Source organism: Humulus lupulus, chromosome 7 (assembly GCF_963169125.1).
Source record: "Humulus lupulus chromosome 7, drHumLupu1.1, whole genome shotgun sequence".
Lineage (NCBI taxonomy): Eukaryota > Viridiplantae > Streptophyta > Magnoliopsida > Rosales > Cannabaceae > Humulus > Humulus lupulus.
The window spans coordinates 111,923,994-111,947,502 of record NC_084799.1 but is presented as its reverse complement, the minus strand read 5'-3'; the positions used below and the strand labels follow the sequence as shown (position 1 = coordinate 111,947,502).

Genomic DNA, 23,509 nt, shown 5'->3' with positions numbered 1-23,509 from the left:
CAACATATGTTTGTATGAGTAAACAAACATGAAGGCAAAAATTTAATGTAAATTGCTCAAAATATTTCGATCTAAGAAATGTATGGCAAAAATATTAAAGTAAAGCCGAACATAATATTAAAAATATCAAATGTAATATGGAATAAACGAAAATAGCTCTTTTACGAGCTGTAAATTTTTTTCGCTCCAAGGGCATAAAAAAAGGAAAGGCCCTAAACTATTACAATTTTTTTTAAATGGGACGTAGCCCATGATCGAGCTCTAGGAGGTAGGAGCATCCCCCTTGGCAGCACTTGACCCCTCCTTAGCCTTCTCAGCTTCCTCCTGAGTAGCTTCCTTTGCCTCTAGCCAAGCTTGCTATTTTTCCAGAAGCTTATCCTCAAAGGTGCCCAAGAAGCTCGTCTCAAGATTGGCGTTGTTGGCCCAAATCCTGTACATGTCCATGTCAACTGCTCGATCATTCCTCTACCTGAACTCTTCGAGGAGGCGAGCCTTTTCACCCTCCATTATCTAAAAGGTGGCCTTTTTCTCCTCCTCGAGCTTGGCGTTTAGCTTCTCAAGCTCCTCAGCTTTGGAGCTCTTCTCTTTGAGCTCGGAATTCAGCTTCTCAAGCTCCTCGACCCTGAAGCTTTTCTCTTTGAGCTCAGCCTCCAGCTTTGACTTTGCATCTTTGAACTCGTCTGTGAGCTTACGCTAGAGATCCTTTGACTCTTGAGCATAGGACATACTCGCATGAACCTTGTTGTTTAGCTTGTAATTTAGCTGAGCAACTGCAGCGAGAGTCTAACACAAACATTAAGTTAGAACATGTTCCAAGAACAGAATTCAAATAAATGACAAAGTAAGAAAAATTACCGAGGAGATGAGCTCGGTACTCTTTTCATAGAAGACATTGGAGTCCCGAGCATTGACCAGGAACTGCCATTGAGGAGCCCTAAGACTGTTGAAGCTTTGGCCCACTTGAGACATGACGTCTGAGCCGAGAGTGTCTCCGTGAGTCCCGGTAGTGTTGTCGATAATATACTCATCAGACTGAGTAGAAATTGACAATAAGCGCTCCCAAGTGGGAGCTGGTTTCTTCAGAGCTGGTGCAGTCGGTTGAAGGGTTTGGACAACAGGAGGTAGGGAAGGATCAGTTGCCACAGGAACGTCGACCTGGGGATTGGAAGTCGCAACTAGGCTTGGAATAAGAGGAGCTGGAGGAGGAGGAGTCACCTCGGTCCTTTTAGGGACTTTGGCAGGCCGACCAGTCTTTTGTGAGGCTCTCAGGCGCTTGCTCTGCTTGGCTCCCGAACAGCTGTTGAGCATATTCTCGAGGTCAGAGTCCATAGTGTCTGCATAATCAAATCACATTAGAAAATGAGCTTAAAATGCTAAAGTAAGCACAAGGCAGACATTTAAAGGAAATAAAGACAAGTGCCAAGAAAACTAACTGGAACTCTCCCCCGAGCTCGTGCTCGGCGACCAGGTAATTCCCCTATCTGTAGAGGAGGCTGGGGGAGTCCCTTCCCTATACGTGGAAGTCAATCTCGAAAGGACCCTGTAGTCATTTTTCCCATATTGAATGGCTACCCCCATCCCAAAATTCATTCAGACTATACATGGTTTGGTATTTCCCCAGCCTACTATCAAACCTATGGACCCTATCATCTACCCAAGACCATACATAAAAGTTATCCTTATAATCTGGGAATAAGATCAGTGTGCTAGGTCTATGTTTAAGAAGGGAAGGAGACCACAAGGTCGAGTTGAGAATGACCTTACCTCTGTCACTCGAGCTTGAGGCCTCGTCATTGGCGTCATTCCCCGAGCACGGACTCCAGGGATGACGAACTGAGGATCTTGCTTTCGACCTTCTCCTCGGAGGAAGCTTTTCAGTAGGGAGTGGCACATGCTCCCACTTGGTGTACTTTCGGTAGGCGGTATCATCTGCTGACTGGTCCTACTCTAAAAACTGCAGGCTCAAAGCTTATCTTCATGAAGAAGATAAGATACGGAGCACCTACCGTATGGAAGCTGAAGCAGAGCTTCTTTGTGCTCCTTCATTGTGTCCATAGGGGTAGGACAGTGATAGTTAGTTGAAGAGTCGAATACATTATGATTAGTGCAAGCCTAAGTGAAAGTCGAGCATGAAGGGAAAGTGAGTCATATACATACGAATTCATCTGAATGAATAAAACTTTGAGGGAGCCAGGCCGTCTGTCCAAAAGAATGCCAGCTTTAAGTTAGGAGGATGGTTTGGCATGTCTTCAAAAATCTTCGTCTCCTTGGGATAGCTCGATAGGTAGTAGAAGCCATCTCCTCCCCGAGCTCGGGAGGGGTTGCTTTTTAGACAAAAGAGATACAGGATCTCTCTTGGCGATGGTCCTTCCCACTTCAGTTCGTTGTATAGTGACCTTAGGGCTGACAAGACCCTGTATGAGTTGGTCCGGAGCTGGAAGCGCTGCAAGCCCAAAAAAATCCAGAAAGTCCTTAAAAAAGGACTTCAAGGGCAATAAGTCCCCTGCCTTCATATGCTCGTGGTTCCAAGCTGCGAGCTTCAGCTTATTGTCGAGACGACCGTCTCCCGGGGCGTAGCAGCTCCATTCGTTTGAGCTAGGATCTCGACACCTCAACGAGACTGACAATCTTAGGCCGTGGCGAGCTAGGATGTTGGTGATTTTCCCTAACGAAGCACTACAACAAAAAATGCTTTTAATAACACCAAAAATGTGTTATCGAAATATACCATAAAACTTTTTGATGTGTTAAGACCGACTATGTTATCGTAGGTCAGGGTACTTTACATAACACTTTATCAGTGTTATACAGATGTGTTATTATATACTGTCAACGATAACACACTTTCTGTGTCATTTTAATAAATAGATAAGTGTTTATTTATATTATTTATAGTCGATTATATAACACATTTCAATACTTATAAATTTGTGTTATACTACACTTTAGTATAACACATTATTTGTGTTAAATAATGAAGTTTGCATAACAAAATTCTTTACATAAAAAGTGTTATTGTAATAGATATTATAACACATTTTTCGTATTATTTTAATATTTAGATAAGTTTAAATTCTCATTATATAAAACTAATTTATTCAATTATATTTTAATTTTTTATATAATTAAAATTAGCTTTCTAATATATACTAGCATCATCAAATGAACTTGATTTTCAAATAATAAAAAGTAAAAACATTCAACATTGTATTAACAATCCACAAATTAGTTTAAAACATTCAACACTGTCATCAACAACAAAATGTTCTTTAAGTATTCAAGTAGTCTTAAATATTCAACATATTGAAAAGTTACTACTTTCAGCACAAAATTTTGAAGAGTTTAATTTTTTACATAATAACACGTCAAAATTTGAGTAGTTGCACACTTCTAAAGTACTATTTGATAGGAAAAAAACATGCAATTGAAGTTGCTTCATTGTACTAGCCACAATGATCTGATCTTCACTTCCAATTCTAGCAAAACCAGCACACTCCGTGTCTTCATTGCAGACTGCAACGCAACATAATACAACAACATTCAATGTTAAATTGATAAACTAAGTCTGATTTAGTTCTTTGAAATTCAAAGTTAAGACATGAGTGAATTATAGAGTAATAGTAGTAGTTATCATTACCGGATTCTACTTTTGCTTGCACAACTTCCAAGAGCTGCTCAATGGCAGTCTTTATTGTCATGTACCTAGGTGGTTCATACTGCTTCTTCCCTCTAAAATTAAACAAGAAATACAGAGAAAAACTCAGAACCTGCATGAATTAATTTAAAGAGCATTAATTTAAAGATCCAATCCTAGGAAGCCACAAACAGAGAAAAACTCAGAACCTGGCTACATAGGAAGATCATGAAATTTCTAGGAAGTACGAAGCATAAATGTAGAAAGACAGCTCTGACGTACTGACCTATTCAGAATATAAAAGTGTTACTCAATTATCAACACATAAAAAGCATAGAACAGCAAGATTCAATTGCTACTGCAAAAGCAGAAAACATAGAAACAAATGACCAAAACTCCTAACAAGAGAGTTGCATGTACCATTAAACACCATTCTACATATAAAGAGCAGGTTAATTGCTAAGGTAATTGCTGATACGCAATTGCTAAACCAGAACATACACAGCACAAAGTTCGTACACACAAAGAAGAGAAACAACTAAAAGTAAAAGAACAACAACAGCTCTTGTAGAAGTAAAATTCAGTAAAATGTGAGTGAAACTTTCTGAAGTCAGGTGGCCAGACATAAAAATAATATAATTCATCAAAAGTTTCATCACAATAATGTAACAGAGCTTTAACAGGGCCAATTAACCATTTAATATAATTTCCACCTGAATGGACCCACTATAGATTAAAGATGATGAAATGGGATAAGGAAACACTGAAAAAAAATCATTAACCCACTAAGAGCAACTTAATTTTATTAGTATAACAACACAAAACCAGAACAAAAACCTACAGAGAACTAATTTACTGTAATCAGTAAGTGGAATTTATGGAGAACATTCTGAGCCCATAACAGAAACCATAACAAACTTCAACCATCAACAGAGAAAAACTCATGAAGCATAAACTAAGATGCTACAATATTAGTTAACTTATAACTTGAATAAAAAAAATTCAGACAAATAATCACAAACAAATTGATCTTAGATAAAAAGGCTAACACAGAGAGCTTGAGAGAGAGAGACCATACCTCGGTAGAGAAAGATAGAGACAAACAAAAACTAGATTACCTCTTCCCTACTACTTTTTGAAAAATTAGAGAGAAACAATATTGTTTGAGGAATATAGTTTGAGAAAGTTAAAAGACTTCTTAAGAACATGGAATTGAGACTAGAAAAACAAAATCGTTTAATCTTAAAAACTTGAAAGAATACATATAACCTTGCATAAGCATTTAAACTATTTTTATTGTATTTTAAAGTAATGATAAATTATTATTAAAAATATTAATCATAATATGTTTTTTCGCTTTTAAATCTGACCTTTTATTCTCTGCTATGAGTACACTTGTATGAAATGTAAGAGCTGGCATGGAGTTTGCAATGATCTTTGTATACTACAGGAGAAAGACTTGAAGTGAAAAAAATGATAATCTAAAGATGAGAAATAGAGAAAGAGAGGGTTGTACTAGAAAGGAAAACATTCTACTAGAAAGCCTATATCATAGCAATTCAACACATTCTCAATTTTCCCTCATTGGACCAATCTTTCAAAATAAAGAGTTGTTAGAACTACACACACTAAATCTATGGTCTGATAGTTCCCAAGAGCAGAAAATTGCAATCTGATTGTGTTTCATTTTTGTTTGATACTATTATAAGAGAACAAGTTTTGGTTCTTACATTATGGCCTAAAATTTTAAATCCGAAAATATGTTAATAACCTAATAGATCCATGAATTAAACTCTTGGTGAATCTCATCAACTAAAGCTCCACGAATGACCTTTAGCGAAACCTGTAAAATGCATGAAATTAGATAACAGATCAGAAGTCAAAACCATTAGAAGCTCTCGGCTAATTTGTTGTTTTCAAAGCTTATTATCATAAATTGGTCTGATAATTTTTTATAGAAAATAAATAATAACATATAAATACATTGAACTGCAAGAAAGTGCTTGCTGATCTTGAAACAACAATTGGACGTGCCCCATTAGGCCGGAAAATGTATGCCCCTGAAGCCTGCAAGACAAGTCATTTTAAGCACTTAAGGCATTGCTTGGACAAATTTGGGACTTGAATAACTCGACAACCATAGCACATGAAGTGCTTACCTAAGAATCATAATCTCCAGTGCTTGAACCATACCAGAGATAGCTCTGTTGTATTGGTACATCAACCTTGTAATATATGACAATCAAATGAGCATTATTTTAGCATGAAATTTTTTTTGTCAAGTTAGAGAAAAGAAATAAAAAAGTTCCTTACAGATATAAAATTGACATATAAACTTAAGTTAGCATTCCATTTTTAGCGCCCATTTGTGGTTGGCTTGCCTGATTTTATAATATGTAACTACTGGGTTTAGAAATTGACAGCATTAAGGAACTGAGCAATTGTGATTTTCATACCATATTGGAGAGAGTATTCTATTCATTCAAATATTCTAATATATGATAATGTGAACTGAGCAAACATATACTTACCGGTATTTTAACAATGTCAGTACGGGGCCAACCAAAGGGATTATATGCCACTACAACCTGAAATAGTATTAGTAATTAAGACAATGAAAAATTAAAAATCTCACCTTAGTATCCATTGAAGGGTAAGGAAATCTAAAAAATTTACCAAACTTTTCCCTTCTGGAATGTCTTCTTCTGTTGGTGGGCAGTAACTGATATTGAATAATTGACACTGTTTAAATCAATGTAAAGAAGATAAGGACAATGGAAATAAGTAGACCAGAAATAGCTGCATCATTCAAGAGAAATATGACTAATAGAGAAATTTAAAAGATTGAAACAATTTCTATAGAAATATTGGGTTATAAGAGGCTACAAATACATATACATGAAGAGAAATACTACTCTCTCATGAAATAAATTAAAAATCATAACTGAGAAAAAGATAGATTCATTTATTTTTGAAAAGAAACTCTAAAATATTAATACAGAAATAATAATCTGAAACAAAAAAGAGGGTTTGAGAAATATATGGAAGGAGAGATTGTTAGTCATTGCTGGGTTTTTATTGTGTGGGAAGAAAATATCAAATATACATGAAGAATTTATTCAACAGCCTGGAGTGCAAATTGCAAATAGATTTCAGGTAAAGAGGAGTGTCCTTCAATCAACAGACTCCCAATACAAGATTAGAGTCTTTATAATTCTAGAAGGACTGAGTGATCTTATCACCAATGAAAAGATCAGGGGTAAAGGCTAATAGATCCATGAAAGCTTCTTATTTTTAAGAATATTTACCAACCTCACACACGGTTCATATAAAATAAACTAAGACAATAAAGAAAAGATTAATCCTGAATTACACTAAAATATCTACAATTCAATTTATGTTTAAAAATTCAAGACCTTAAAGAAGCAATTAAACATACATAAATCAGGAAATGGTAATTGTACAAAGAACATATTTATAAGGATTTGGAGTGGCATTATGATCACGAATAGTTATTATATTAGATGCATCACTTCCTTGTTTTGGAATGTTTAGGAAAAAATCATAATTAACAAAAAGCTGGAACCACCACTGAAAGTATGTACACCAAATATCCCAAAAGAATGAAAATGAAAAAAAATGTTGAGGCTAAGATACCGATGAAAATAAGAAACTACTTCTCCATGTGTAGAAATTATACATGTGTAGAAAGAGCAACTAAATACCAGTAATTTTTATAGTACAATACCTGGCCGGTGTCTAACATATTGCAGATGTAAATGCCAAAATCTCTTTGAAGCCAAAAAATATCACAGTCTACTCCATGCATCACCTAATTGAGTTTACATATGATCATAAATTGTGGTGTTCTATGCTGAAAAGAGAAAAGAGCATGTTAGGAGATCAACCTTTCTCTTTGTTGGGTCCTTGAAAACTTCTCTAAGATATGGACCAATATGAATTCAGAGCTTCAGAGCATCTATTACAAAATCTTCAGTTCTTGTTGAGATTTGTATCAAACAAGTCAATCCTTGAAAAGAACGATATATTTATTATGTTCCAAATCAACCTAGATAAGAAAAATCAAAGTTAAAAAGAGCCACATGAGCGTATATTAGAATTTCTTTTTTTTTTTCTCATTTTTTGATGGGGGTTTTGGTTTGTCAAAAGTAGAAAATTGACTGAAAACATCTTGAATGATGGGTAGGATCACAACATGAAGGCTAATGGTGAAAAAAATGCCAACTTCAGCAAAATCATTGTTGTGATCAAAGGTTTACATGAAAAACAAGAAAGAAAATATATGATACAATATCGATATTAACAATTTAAGTATTGAGTTTCATAATAGACCATAAGCGAAAAGGCTTACACTTAAGTATGAGTTTCATATTAGATCATGAGCGGTAAATGCTTACACTTTAATGTTTAGTTTTCTATAATTCTACATTGTTCATATCAAATCCATTTCAAAGGATCCTTCATTCTCCAATTCAAGAAACAAATCATCCACAAAGAAGAAAATGAAACTGCAACTTCGCCACAAAGACAAAGCAAACAGTCTTGAATGGCTTTAGTAATATCTTACCGCAAATTCATTTACAGCATGCAGCTTAGCAGCTAGGTTCTTTAAATCTTTTACTTCCTCTACAAACTTGAACAGTGTAGACTCAACTGGAGTCGGTTTTACCGGCTCAATATGCAGAATATCACTATCCTTATCGACAAAATTCATATACGAAAACTGCTTCTGCACCCATTAAAGAACACTACCAATCATAAACAAAACAGGAAACCAACCCAAGAACAGAGAACCAAGAAACTACTAAAAGCAAAGCCATTATAACTATATCAAGCTTAAATAAACAGAGCCTTTGTTACTACTAACAATGGCAGTAAAGCTTTTTATAATTTCTTTACCAACTCCACCAGCCTCATTGTCAATATTGAAATCCTTCAACACAAGATCTTCAACAAATATTTCTATATATATATATATCATATATGTCATATATGTCATATACATATACATGTCTATTTCCTTATAATACTTTTTCAATAATCTTATAGTTAAGTGTTGTGGAAAGAGGATTTTATTGTAGTGATGTATTCGAGATATCTATACTCTTCATAAGTTAATAAGCTCACTCAATACAATTCATGCATACCCGACTACAAAATCTATCACCTACTTATACCTCCTACTAACAAATTTCTCACATTTCTCATTTGATAATTTCAAAAAATAATTTATCTGTGTATAACAATTATCAGAGAATAGACTCCTCACCTATCACATAAGAAATTAGCGAATTCAAGTTGGTACATATTATTTGTTCTTGTTTTAATTAATTTCTTCAAAACAATATTAAAACTATACAAGGTTTCCTCATAGATATTTTAAAATCTAGTCTATGCATGTAGACTATTCCAAGTGTGCCGGCCATAATAACATAAGCAAATATGAAGAAGAAAACAACGAAACATAAATTCAAATGAGAATAATAAATAGAGTGTGTGACTTATATAAAACACAAATAAAATAAGAAATGGTACCTCATGATAGCAAAATCACATAAATAAAGACAACCATTATTGCATAAAAATTAGTAACATGAATAAGTTTATTTCTATCATTATCAAACTACAAAAGTCAAACCACTAGTTTGATTAGAAATAAATTTATATCTAGTATACTTATATGAAATTTTACTATCAAGTTTTTAGTAGACTAAGCAACAGTACGTACTAAATTTAAACTACTTTATGACATATAAAAAGAAAACTAATAGGCAAATTAGGATTCATTACATTACCTAACCATGTGTCAATAACAACTCTTCATTCAAGAAATTATGCAAAGTAACTCTGTAGCAAACACAACTCCTTATTAGAGCAATTATCAATATTCATCTATATGGTGACATATGAGCTATGCCTAATGTTTTTTTTTAATGTAATTTAGGTCATATTATATGGTCACTCATTCAACATAATATTGTTTGTTGCAAATTAATTGTTGCCGATTGATAAGTGCTTTCAGGGTATAAGTTTAATTTAGCATACCTCTTTAAGAAGTAATAAAGTAGGATAAGGCTTGAAAATATTATATCTGCAATGAAAAGGAAAAAATAAGTTGGTAAAAAAAAAGATGATTAATATATGAAAATATGTCCTATAAGACAAACTAAGTTTACTCATACAAAGCCTAACATTTTTAATCAATCTAGTTCAACACATACCTTGATAAAAATAAGATAAAATAAATATATACATGTATAAATCAATACTAAAAAAAAAGAAATAAACCTCAAATCATATATATGAATAACTATGTTTCCTTCATAGTCTATATTTATACCTGATCTTGTTAGAGAAATAATGGAAACCAATAACAATAATAGAGTTGTTGAAGCAAGTAATAATGACAAAAAAAAAAACATTTACTAGATGACTACACTAAGTCTTTGAAAAAAGACTATGATTTTTTTTCTTTTGAAGGGACTAAAATTTTGATTTAGAAAAGCAAAAATTCAACTAGTGTCTTACATTCTTTTTTTAAAGTAGTAGTAAATTAATATTTGGGTTGAATAATGAGAACTTAGATAATTAATGTTATACTAGTGATCTTGATTATATGAACCATTTATTAAATACACATATGTAGACATCATATAGTAATATGAAGAATAGTAAAAACAAACAAAAACTAATTAATCAAGGATTAGGTGTGCTTCCATTCCTTGTGACAAGAAAAAGTAGTGTGGTGCCATACCTAATCAACACTAAATAATATATCCAAACAAAAAAAAAATTACTAAATTATATAATCTATATATACACACACAAAAGAAGGAAGCAAACTCTCATTGTAGCCAACTGAAGCAACCATAGCATATATGCATACATATAAATCTTTTATGATTTCAAAAATCAATTTTCTTGAGTCCCACTAATTTTAAAAGAAAAAAAAAAGAAAAAGAGAGATAGAGATAAAGTAATGACTACTTGCAACAATCACAACATTGAAAACCTCTTCCACCATCCAAAGAAAATATATTTATAGTTTTATCTATATACATTTGTAGTTGTGAGTAGTGGGGCCACATTCATTAACAAGTAGTAATATAGGCCATGTTATTACAATAATATAAAATGCTCATCTCATATGGATACACTCTATTATGATCTATATTATTATGTACGCAAAACATTAAACATGCAGTTTACTTTATCTAAGCCAATAAGCTACCAAGAACAAGAAGCATGTATGTGTGCCTTCAATTAGTTTGGTCATTATTGACAGTGCCTTTAAGTTATTTTCCCATATATATATATACTATATTCACACTTTAATAGATAAATGAAGAACGGAAAAAAATAAACATGCTCTGTTTTTCAACTCACCGATGCATTTCTCTTCTTATTAAAGAATAATAGGGCACCTACAACAATACATGGGTTTAATTATATATATCAGGAGGTGTATCGCTCACTCATATGCAATTCCATTTCACTATATCTATTTCACGGATGTGACTAATTATATGAGCAATTAAATTGTATAGTCAATTCAATCGACTTAATTGTTTACTTTTTCTATTATTTTCTTTAAAGTAAATGACTAGAGCATAAATTATTCATTGACAAATTATGAAGCTCGTATGGGCCAAGAGATCAAAACCCATTTACGTCTACAGCATTACAAATAAATTAAAATATTAGCTAGGCATTCGAATAAAAAAGCTGCAACAACTATAGTCAAGATTGAGAAAACTAGAACCTTCGGTGCAGCCTCAGTGATTTGGTAAGCATCAACAGTAACACCCACCAACTACAAGCCAAGGAAAACAACCTGAAACCAAAAACCCAAAAGTGAAGAAAAGAAAAAAAAAACCAGCTACCATATTCAGAAAAAAAATTATGGAAATAAAGCTTAAAAGAATGAGAAAGACCATAACAACCAACTAGAAATAATGGCAGCCAAGAAGAAACCAAAGGAAAGTAACTAGGGTTCAATTAAGGCAGACAACAAGAGAAACACAATCTCTTTATCCTCTATAGAATGTGTAGAGATGGATTAGAGGAAACCTAGAGTCTCGTATTAAAGTGTGAACAAGAAGTGAAAACATAAAACCCTTATTTTTAACAAATACATGACAATAATGAACAAAATAAAAAGTGAGAGAGATGACTTACCCAAAGCAAAGAGAGAGTGCCTTCAGGAGAGAGACAAATGCAGGAGAAGGTACATGGAATATAGGAAAGAGTAACTCAGAATGATGATAGTTGATAGATGGGGAAGAATACGAGAGAGAGAGAGAGAGAGATAGATAGATAAATGGGAAAAATTGATTCCAAGAAGAAAACAAAAGCATTAGTAGATAGACTATTTTCTAATTCCAAAATAATCCAAAGAAAAAAAGTTGGCGCCTCTTGAATTACTTGGGCAGGCTTTCTCCCAAAAGTGTCGCCTCTTCTTCACTAACATTCAATATATTATAATACTTTTTAGATAGTCTTATATTTATGTGTTATGGAAATCCATATTTGGTGTAGTGAAGAAACCGAGCTCCAATATTGCTCCGCCTCAAAAAATTCCCCCCTTGAGGTAGGAATGGTAGTCGGCTATGAGGTGGATGGACGACTTGATGACTCCTCCATTAGATAGAATGTAAGATCATCTGTCTTGAAGGCAACCGTTACTTTAAGCTTGGGGTCAAGAGGGATCGGTCTAAGCTCGGGATCTGGGTCTGGATAGATCACAACCCGAAGTTTTTTCCTTTTTCTCTCTTCAACCTCGTCGATTTGGCACCAGAAGTGAGCTCGAATATCTTCTTGCTCACACCTCACTTTGTGCTCGCGAATTAGCCCCTGATTTCAAGTGAAGGGCGATTTAGGGCTCGGAGTTGTCGGAGAATAGGGAACTGCAAGCACTGACCCCCACCGTTTTTCAAAATTCTGCGACATCTAGCAAGAAAGAAAAGGGTGAGGGCTAGGCATACAAGAAATAAAAGATAAAATTCACGATAGTTCAAGCTCGAATGCTCGAAACCATGGAATAAGCTCGATCGAAAGAACGGGATTGAACTCGGAATAAACCTGAGCTATTGAAAGAGTCAGGCTTCAAGCGTGTATTTAACGCGAAGGGGGGGAAGTGGATTTATTTTAAAGAATCCTGGATTTTCAGGGAAAAAGTTGGTGGTTACTCAAAAAGGTCATACTTTCGAGAAACGTGCAATTTAAAACCCTAATTCCATACCCCATTTCTTGGTATACATGATACGTTACCTGTAATTTAAATAACAATAGTAGAAAAAGCCATATTTGCATCCTCTACGCAAAATCTGGGTTTGAAACCCATAGTATCAGAAGAACCTAAAATCTACACAATATCGGCTAAAAACATTCTAGTGCAAAACTGGTAAATGTGCATAAAGTGCAACAGAAATACCAAAATACACGAAAAAAAATATATATACTATGAACATATGGGGTCAAGAACAGAGACTTACACACTGTAGCTTACAAATACAATGAAATCAACGACCGGAGGAGTGGTTGCAAGGATGAGCTCACGAAGTCGAATAGGCCAGGATTGTTTTATTTTTTCAGTTTAGAGAACATGCAAAGACAAGGCAATATGTGGGTTCAGGTCTTTCCTTCTTCTCTCCGAAAGCTTGAAAATGAAAGTAAAGAAGAAGAGAAGACAAGAAGCTATATATACGCAAATCCCAAAAGGAGACCAAAGGTCAGGCTAATCTGAGCCATTGACCAGATTTCGTATCTAATCTGACGGTCAGGTACAAATGAAGTGATGGAAGCATAAAGGTGGCAGAGGAATAGACGTGGGTATGGTACAAGAGCACTCAAGTACTCTGGTTGAGCAATCCCTGGTTGACGCGTGTCCACACTTGAGTGCGGTTAATGGTACAGTTTCCAAGAAGGGTAGTTCAAAAGTTTCCTTCTCGTAGGATTCGAACTGATACTTTTGAGTGGGAAAAATGTTACACCCATATTTTGAGAATGAGAAGTTATAATCTTGAAATCTAGGCTCGTTAAGTGTAAGCTCGAATGTGATGACTTCATAAATGGATACTTGCGATAAACATAGGCGAAGTAAGATGACGAGCTCGTGATTAACAGATAGTCTCGGAGATGTAATGGACTCCGTATCTGAGCTAATCAGTTACATATGAATGTGTTTATTGTTGTGAAATCCCAATGTTTAAGGGATATTATACAATTTGTTATCCAATCCCACATTTTATGAGATGTTTCCGTGTACGTAGGAAATAAGGCATTAAATGGAATTATATTATTTGATTTTTACAGAATATCTTCTTGAAATATGTGGGAATGAATTCTGAAAACCTTCTCTATAAGTAGAGAAGGAAACTCCATTTGTAGGGGGCCGAACTTCCGAGTTCTTGAGAGAAAAATCTGGGCAACTATTCCCTGAAAAGTATCTAGAAAACTCTCAAGTACTTATAACACAGACTCATGGACTAGGCAGATTTAACTGCTGAACCACGTAAAAAAGATCCTGTTTTTTCATCTTCTTTTATTTCCTCTGATATATCTTTGTTTAATATCTCTCCTTTTCAAGTTGGCAAAAAACGGCGTCAACAAACAACAATTCCGGATTGGTGATCCAATCAGGATAGAAGGCATCTCGTATGAACCGATTGGCCTTTAACCTGTCAACCTCTTCCTTAAAGGCTTTCTTTCTATCATCGTCGAGGAGTCTTCGCTTTTGTTGCTTCGAGGGGAAGCTTTTTTCGATATTGAGCGCGTGGCTCATTACAATCGGGCTTATCCCTACCACATCCTGGTTTCTTCTTAGGAAGAAAATTAATTGCTATTTTACTTTTTCAAGAAGGCTTTTTCCTACCTTCAAAGTTTTTGGAGGGTCAGCTTCTTCGAGCTTAACCTCTTCGATCTCTTCCAATGGTTCAAGGTCACCCCTCTCCTATACTCTAGGGTCGATTTCTTCGTCTATTTTAAAGATTGTCCCATCCTTATTTTGAATCACAACAAGTGCTTGTGCACTTGTTTGCTTTTTCCCTCTATCGAAAATGTTGTAGCATTATCTCCCTGCGAGCTGGTGCCCTTTTAGAGTCCCGATGCTACTAAAAGTTGGGAACTTGATGGCGAGATGCCTAACGGACAAAATTGCCCCCCAGCCCTACTAGGGCGGGTCTCCCGAGCAGTACGTTATAGGTCGATGCGAGATCCACCACGACGAATTCCATCATCTTGGTCATAGAGACTGGATAGTCTCCCAAGGTTACAGAGAGTTTGATGGACCCATGCAGGCAATCCCTTCTCCTAAAAAGTCATACAACGTAGTTGAACAGGCTTTTAGGTCGCGAAGCGCAAGTCCCATCCTTTCTAAAGTAGCCTTATAGAGGATATTCACTGAGCTTCTGTTGTCAATTAGGACTCGGTGCAACTTCTTGTTTGCGAGCTGAAGGGTGATGACCAGAGGGTCATTATGAGGGAACAATATGTGAGAGGCTTCCTCTTTTGTAAAAGTTATGGGTTGTGTTTAAACCCTTTGTTGTATCGGAGCTCTAGGTTCGGGTTCGTAAGGAGAACCGTCACTAGTTTTTAACTCACTGACATATCTTTTATGGGAATTCTTGTCCGTTCCTGCGATATGAACCCCCCCCCCCCCCTGGAGATAGTTATCACATCCTCTCCATCAATCGGAGGGGGTCGCTCATCCTCCCGAGGTCGAGAGCTGTTGTTTTAGGCAGGTGGTGTAGCTGCTGCCCTCTGGCTGGTGGAAGCCTGAATGGGGTTTCGGTTCCTTACATATTGTCTGAAATACCTCCTCGAGATTGGCCATTCGATCTCATCCTTTAGATTTCTACACTCATCGGTTGTATGTCCGATGTCTTGGTGGAATCTACAGTACTTTTTGGAGTCTCTTTTTACTTTTTGGTTCCTCATGGGATCAGGTCGTCTGAAAGGGACCTGGTTTTCATTAGCAAGGTAAATATTCTCCCGAGACTCATTGAGCTCGGTATACACCTTGTATACAGAGAAGTATCTTTCCCCCATCTGCCTCTGGGTGTCCCTTCATTTTAATTTCTCTTAGAAGGGTTGTCCTTGAGGGGTTTCGAAGTCATAGGATCTGCCGAGGTCGAGGCAGAGTTTGTTTTTGCCGTAGTTACGGGCTGATAGGTCATATTCAATGCGGACCTCGCCTCTTGTACATTAACAAACCTCTGTGCTCGTTGATTGAACTCGGTTAAGGACCTTACAGGCTTCCTTTGCAAATCTTCCTAGAGAGGACTTCCAGGCATTTCTCCAGCTCGAACAGCCATTAAATAGCCACTATCGTCGACATCATGAGATTGAGCTACTTCCAAGTTAAACCTAGTGAGAAAACCTTTCAGTGACTCATTTGGCTGCTGTTGGACATTGGTCAAGGTCGGGCCTGATGCCGACCATGGCTTTCAATTGTTTCTTGAAATCTCTCGATAGTTGGTCTCAAGAAGCAATCGAATGTCTTTTGTATTTTTCAAACCAGTTTTTTGCTGGTCCCGTGAGAGAGGCTGGGAACAGCATACACCTGAGCTCGTATCCCACATTACTGGCTCACATAATTGTGTTGAACGTGCTTAAGTGGTTGTATGGATCTGAATTTCCATCAAATGGCGGGACATGAGGAATTCTAAATCCTTGAGGAAATGGGGTGTTAGAGATATGGAGGGCAAAGGGCTCGAGTTCCTCATTGAACTCTTCCTCCCGTTCCCAGCAACATTCATTCTGCAAGAGCCTTAATGCTCTTTCCAACTGCATAATCCTTTATTGGACTGGATCTATGGGAGGTCTAGCCTGAATAAGGGGGAACTAGTTATCATTGATTACAGCTCCAGTTCCTCGCCTCGGCGCGGGATGTTTGCGCCCGTTGAGATGATCTCTCAAATCGGGATTCGGGGGATAATCACATCCTCGATTATGGTTTAAATGCTCCAGTAAATCTGGGTGATCTCCTCGATTTCCAGTGTTCCTAGGCTCCGGGTTATATATAATCATGGATCTAGTGTCACCCGAGCTTTCGCTGACATGGCTCGTTGCATGATTATTATGAGATGGGTTTCCTCCTGGTCTCCTTGTCTCAATAGTTTGAGATCGAGACATTCGGCTCCTCGTGGGATGGGGACCTCTATGCTCCCTAGCAGTTTCTTCAATCCCATGTCTTCGCCCAGCTCGCCTTTCCCTATCACGATGGGATGGTTGTGCATCCCTCGGAACTGGTGAGGGGTACCTTATTGGCGATGGTGGGTGCGTTATTGGAGAGGGTGGCTATCGTCCATTATGGGGCCTAGAAGGCCCTAAATTAGCTCGGTCAGGCTCTTATACATTCTGCGTGGCACTAGGATTTCGGGTTCGAGCCTCTGAGGGGGCTCGGTTATTCCCTATTCCTGCTGGTGCCTCTGTAGTTAGGTTGGCAGCACCATCGGCCTGGTTACCTCTCCGGGGTCTCGATGGGACAGGCTGCTTTGTTGGTGGCGGAGGTTGCTCCACTCTTCTGGTGGCCGCATTTTTATGCGGCCGCCCCCGAGGCCTACGAGGTGGGACATGAACGTCCCGCAGTGGCGAAGCCTGGGCATTTTGCGGAGGCGGGGCATGAGCCGTCTGTGCTTCAGCACCTAGTCTGGCTAGCTCTTCGTTGCATTTTTTAGCTTCTGCCAATTGATTACGTAGCTGGCGATTCTCGAGTTCGACGATTGGGACATATCTCTTGAGATTGTAGTACTTATCCTCGTCATCCTTGGGAGCAGGTGGTCCCAAAGAGTCGGATGAACTACTCCTCTCATTGGGATTAGAATTCACCTTGGGTTGTTTCTAGGGCGCTGGGGGTACTCATCCTCATCTAGAATTTCCTACTCAGGAATGATGGGATCATTTGCAGCCATTGCTAATTTGAGAGGCTCTCTAACTAAACAGATTCACGCATTGTTTAATGGCTCTCAATGAAAGCACCAAATTGTTGACACTGTTTTTCGTCAACTTAAAAATGAGGGCAATTAAACAAGAAAATATCAGGGGTAATGAAGGAAGATGAATACAAGAGATTTTTTACGTGGTTCAGCAGTTAAACCTGCCTAGTCCACGAGTATGTGTTATTATCACTTGGGATTTTTCTGGAAACTCTTTAGAGAATAGTTGCCCAGAGTTTTTTCTCAAGATCTCAGAATTTTGGTCCCTTACAAATGGAGTTTCCTTCTCTATAGAGAAGGTTACAGAATTCATTCCCACATATTTCGGGAAGATATTCTGTGAATCAAATAATATAATGCTATTTAATGCATTATTTCCTACATACACGGATACATCCCATAAAATGTGGGATTGGATAACAAACTAAATAATATTCCTTAAACATTGGGATTTTACAACAATAAATACATTCATATGTAACCGATTAGCTCAAACACGGAGTTCATTACATCTCCAAGACTATCCGTCTACGCTCAGAACAAGTAACCACTGACGAAGTCATCACATTCGAGCTTAAACTTCCCGAGCTCGAACCATCTCTCCTTGAAGGCAAGCGATGCACCAGGGAAACATGTGTCAAACCATGGCTATTGTGATCTCAGAGCATATTCGAGGCTACACACCCTCGAGCTTTTCGAGGTCGTTATTTATAACAAAGCGGTCTGACTGAAGGATCATATGACGATCATGCATATTTCGAGCTTATAGCTAACGATCCTAGATTTCGGGGTCATAACTTCTCATGTTCGAAATCTGGGTGTAACAAACACAAAAACCTCATTCGTGTTAGTTCACCACTGACGCGGAATCCAACAAAAATTGTGTCATTGGATTCTGCGTATTCTTGTACTAATGCAGAAACTCTTAGTGTCAATTAGAAACTGACAAAAAATTTGGCATTTTGTAGTAGTGAATGTGCACTCATTTTATGAGCACCTAATAAATGAGAACTACATAACTCATGCTAGACTCGTCCACGGACCAAGCATAAGCGTTCGTTATAATGTATCTCTACTATTAAGCCTAGGTACGAGTCTCAAATAAGTACATATCAATTATTTGAGTATTGTTATTTGATATTTTAAGGGATCCAACATCACACGAGGTATCATACCGTTATTGCTACAATTTATAATTGGGTCCTGTATATTTTTTAATTTAATAAGTAACATGAGTAGTTTGTGGTATTAATTATTAAATTTAAATAAGCTACCCAATATTAAATTATGCCAACAATATCCTCATACTCATGTGGTGATACTCATGTGGTGTTACCATTTATTATCCTTGGCAATACTATTATTATTTACAAATAATTTGTACTTGTAAGTTACTGGCATTGACTTGGGTTGGACTCAATCAGGATGGAAAGTTTTTCATTATTATATAATATTGCCATGTCATTGAATATATCAAACTAAAAAAGTTGAAAAGAAATAGTGCTTAAAACAGGGAAAACAAAAGAATATATATCAAATTAATTCAATCCACACGTACAAGTTCTGATCATCACGACTTAAAATAGTATAACTACTACTCTGAAATAGTAATCATAAAAAACTTTCAAATTATTCCCGACCAATCATCGATCGTGATCTATGAATTCCATTCAACCAAGTTTATAACCTGGCCATAAATTACCAGAACTCAGAAAATGGATCAACCCGACATACCCATAACCATCGCGGCTCCAGTCACAACAAGACCAATAATGGACACTGCGACGCCATTACTTGATGTTAGAGCAAGGACACCAGATTCATCCAATGCCGCCACTGGGCTGATCAACGCTGCGGCGGATGACGACGAATTTGACGATGCTTTCGAGGGTTTAGGCGCCGATGATGAGTTGGAAGGCAAAGTTGACGATGATGAAGCTGGAGTAGAAGGCTTCTTTGGCTTTAATGGTACAAGTGGAGCTGGAGCAGGAGCAGGAGAAGGAGAAGGAGTTGGGGAATCTACTCTTGGAGCATAGATACCTAAAGGAAGAAGAACACTATCGACTCGATAAATGGCCAGCTGATTATCGGAGTAGACTGTCCCTGAAAGTGTAGTGTTCACTATGCCAGTCGAAATGTTTACGGAGTTTCCCTCTGTTGTAATGTTCATGGGGTAATCTTTGGTGTTGCTGGCCTGTGTGCGGACAGGATTCGTTAGGGTTTCAAAGTTTTGGGGGGACACGAAGGATGGAAGGATGTGGAACTGAAGGAGCTGGACTTTTTGCTCAGGGGTGAGGCCATTGAGAGCGCCAGCTTTTAAACTGGAGAATCCTCCATTGGTTGGGGCCAAAATAGTCAAGCTGTTGGAGGAGTTGAGTTGGTTTTCGATTTGATTAATGACTTGGGTGTTCTTAAGGAGGCGGGTGAAGACACTGAAGCCTCCGGCTTTGTCGAGGATATCGGTGACATTAGGGGGGGCTGGCTTTCGCACCTTTTGCGGTGGGGCATGAACAAGAGGCTCTTGGGATGGAGCCGGTAGTGCATGAGATGGTGGTTGAACGAGGACTGGTTTAGCAGTAGGCGATTGAGCCTGAACTCGCGGAGATTGAGGTTGGGTTGGTGAGTGAGCAGGAGCCTGAGCTGAAGTTGCGGTGGGGTGAAAGAGAAAGACGATGAAGAAGGATAAGATGATAACTTGTTTCATCATTTTGTGGTAGTATATTTCTTCTTGTTCTTTCTCTTTTGTTTTTTTGGGGTGGGGGTTAAGATCAGTTGAATGAGCTAATAGTTTGATGGTGGAGTTGGAAGAAGGGAAGGCTTTTATAGGTAGTGGGAGAGAAATAGTAAGGTGAAAGAGTGCAGTGTTTAGTTAACAAAACTATATGGTAAGTACTACATAGTTTTCTAAGATAGATATGCATTATTATTTTGACATTAATCGGGGAGCAAAAATAAAGATTGATAATGATAGTTTGCGACGTTTGTAGGGGATGGCCCAGCTTTATGATAATTTGAAGTGCAGTGATAAATGTATAAAAGTGAATAACATTATATATGTATAATTATGCCCAATAATAACTTTCCTCAATTATGAGAAATGAAAACAAGTTACCTTCGATGATTATTCTTTACTTTCTTACTATTTCTAAATTTATTGGTTTGATGTCTTTTCTCTAGGAAAGAAATCAAATTTTCGGTAGAGATCAGATAGGATCTATCTTGGCGAGGTATGTACCGATTACCAAAACCAATATATAATAATTTGAAATGATCTCTTCATCTAAATGGTGGGTCATAATAATCGAACACCCAATATCACAAATATCACTGTTCTTCAAATTATCATAAAGCTGGGCCATCCATTACAACGTCGCAAACAATCATTATCAATCTTAATATTTGCTCCCCTATTAATGTCAAAATAATATTGCATATCTATATCTTAAAATACATATTTAACTAGTTTATATTCAGAATGATTACTACAATTGCTTTTCTTTTCCCCCATCTATATAAGAACTCGTTCCTGCTCCAACACAAATCATCAAATATTAAGAAATTTTTTATTCTTAATATACTTTTACAGTCTAACTAGTGCGCCATAGATACCATTAATTCTTCCAGTAAAAATACATGATGAAACAAGTTATCATTTACTCGTCATTCCTATTTCTCTTTGTTTACCACTGCAAAGGAACAACTTTAGCTCACTCTCCAGCGCAAGCTCCATCAAAACCCATAGCTAAAGCCCCAGCAAAAGCTCAAACCTTAACCCCAACTAAAGCGCCAACATCATTACCAGTGCCAGCAGTCGAGCCGCCATCTCAAGTACCACTCGTCCAAGCGCCACCCCACAAAGCCCTTTTCACCCCAACCGACGTCACCAAAATCCTTGAAAAAGCCGGTATCTTCAGTGTCTTTATTCGCCTCCTTAAGAGTACCTCCGTAAGCATTCAGATTGAGAATCAGCTCAATGTATCCAACACCCTAACCATTTTCGCCCCAACAAACGGAGCCTTTGCAGCTCTCAAACCTGGTACCCTCAACACTCTCTCCACCGAACAAAAAGTCCAGCTTGTCCAATACCACATTCTTCCCACCGTAGTTTCGCTCCAAAACTTTCAGACTCTCAGCAACCCTGTACGGACACAAGCTAGCAATACCAATGACTACCCTTTAAACATTATTGTCGAAGGGAGCTTTGTCAACATATCGACTGGAATTGTTAACACCACGATTTCTGGTACTGTTTACGAGGACAATCAGCTTGCTATTTACAAGGTCGACAAAGTGTTGCTTCCACTAGGGATTTTCGCTCCGAATAAAACGAAAACAAAGCAGCTCGCACCTGCGCCAACACCATTGAAGCCTTCTAAAGATACTAATTCTTCTTCTTCTTCGTCTTCGTCTTCATCTTCGTCTTCTTCTTCGTCCGAAGAATCCCTCAGCCCTGACGTTGCGCAAGGAGACAAGTCGAAGGCTCTTGTTCTGACCAAAAATGATGTTTTAAATATTGCAGTTGTTATGATCGCCGCAATCTCTATGTTGGGTCAGTTTTAATTTTTCTGCACTACGTGCTGGAGACTATGGTGTTGTCTCGGAATTGAAAGCGGCCGGTGTGTGGCCATGAGACTTTAATTTCGCACTATTCTTGTTGGTTGTTTTGTCATGATATCCATTAATTTTCTGCATTGTTTGAATTGGATGAATGCAATGATTTCCTTTATTTATCTTTCAGAGAGAAGTCACTTGGTTACTTCATTCGAAGTGCTTTGCATAAATTAAAAGAAATGTGATTACTTCAAAGTTATTAATTTAGAATGTTTCTACTGTCATTGATAAAATTATTGTGGATTGATTCACAATGTCTTTCTCAGCTTTCAAATCCTTTCATATCCTTCAGATGAATTTCTGTTAAGTTTGGTTATTTATTTATTTTAAAACTAGTACTATACACTCATTATTCATCAAATAGTCAATTCTATTTTACTCGTACAATGCAAAAATAATTCTTAAAAATTGGAATATATAAATAGATATATTATAAACATTATATCTAAACTCGCATATGATTTCAAGAGAGAAGCTGCAGACAAAATTTTGATTGAAGTTTTTTTTATGGTGATAGAATATTAGTAAATTAATGACAAGCTGCTTGGATTGGGTAGGTTACTATTTGTTTTTCCTTCCTACTAATAGCATCATTAATTCATTATGTAACATAATTTTTACTTAAATCTATATATAAAAAAACGGTTATTTTAACCAAATACTATGAAAAAAAAACCACTTTAAAAATTGTGATAGAAATTTTACTTTAACAAAATACATGCCTATTATCTTTTTGTGGAACTACGTGACAGTTAATGTTCAATTATTTGGCCATACATATTGGATTATATTAATTTTTTTTTTTTTTTTTACAATGTTTATAATGTGTTTTTGTTGATGTAGTTGTGAATATATATTGGATTCATTTAGCAAACAACAACCCATTTGTCACGGCCGGCCCAAACATTTTAGGCACCATGAGCGAAACATTAACTTAAAAGGGTTTTAGCACTAATCCCCCCTTACGTTATACATAAATTCTCATTTCAGTCATTGAGTTTCTTATTTTAGCAATCAAATTCTGAAGTTTGTAACATTGTGTCAATTAAGGCTAATTCCTTAACTTATGTTATCTTTTAACAGAAGCGAGTTTGTTCAATCATCAAAAAGAGATAACAAAATTTTCTTTTAATTTAAATAAAATTAAAATTAATTAATTAATTTTAAAATACTAATTCAGTTTTAATAAAATACAATACTTTCTCTTTCCTCCCTCCTTCTATGAACCGTTTTTTTAATTGTTTTTCTGCTTTAAAAAAAAGATATATGAAACCATTTTTTCAGCTTTTTTTAATTCTTACTCAAG

The 23,509-nt window shown here is 36.7% G+C and overlaps 3 protein-coding genes across 3 annotated transcripts; 1 reads left to right on the top strand and 2 right to left on the bottom strand.

The window, feature by feature from the left end:
* Positions 1-5,192: 5,192 nt before the first annotated feature.
* LOC133789837 (uncharacterized) lies at positions 5,193-8,380 on the bottom strand. The gene is made up of 5 exons (XM_062227550.1): positions 8,223-8,380; positions 6,311-6,376; positions 6,166-6,222; positions 5,794-5,859; positions 5,193-5,701 (listed from the first exon to the last, which is right to left on the bottom strand). The coding sequence occupies exons 1-4, from the start codon at positions 8,367-8,369 to the stop codon at positions 5,794-5,796; spliced, it is 336 nt and encodes a 111-aa protein (XP_062083534.1). The 5' UTR covers positions 8,370-8,380; the 3' UTR covers positions 5,193-5,701.
* A 10,728-nt stretch (positions 8,381-19,108) lies between these two features.
* Positions 19,109-20,367, bottom strand: LOC133788544 (fasciclin-like arabinogalactan protein 12). The gene has a single exon (XM_062226066.1). It carries the CDS (start codon positions 20,297-20,299, stop codon positions 19,313-19,315), a length of 987 nt encoding a protein of 328 aa, XP_062082050.1. The 5' UTR covers positions 20,300-20,367; the 3' UTR covers positions 19,109-19,312.
* A 741-nt stretch (positions 20,368-21,108) lies between these two features.
* Positions 21,109-22,406, top strand: LOC133789836 (fasciclin-like arabinogalactan protein 12). The gene has a single exon (XM_062227549.1). The coding sequence runs from the start codon at positions 21,226-21,228 to the stop codon at positions 22,150-22,152; it is 927 nt and encodes a 308-aa protein (XP_062083533.1). The 5' UTR covers positions 21,109-21,225; the 3' UTR covers positions 22,153-22,406.
* Positions 22,407-23,509: the final 1,103 nt, after the last annotated feature.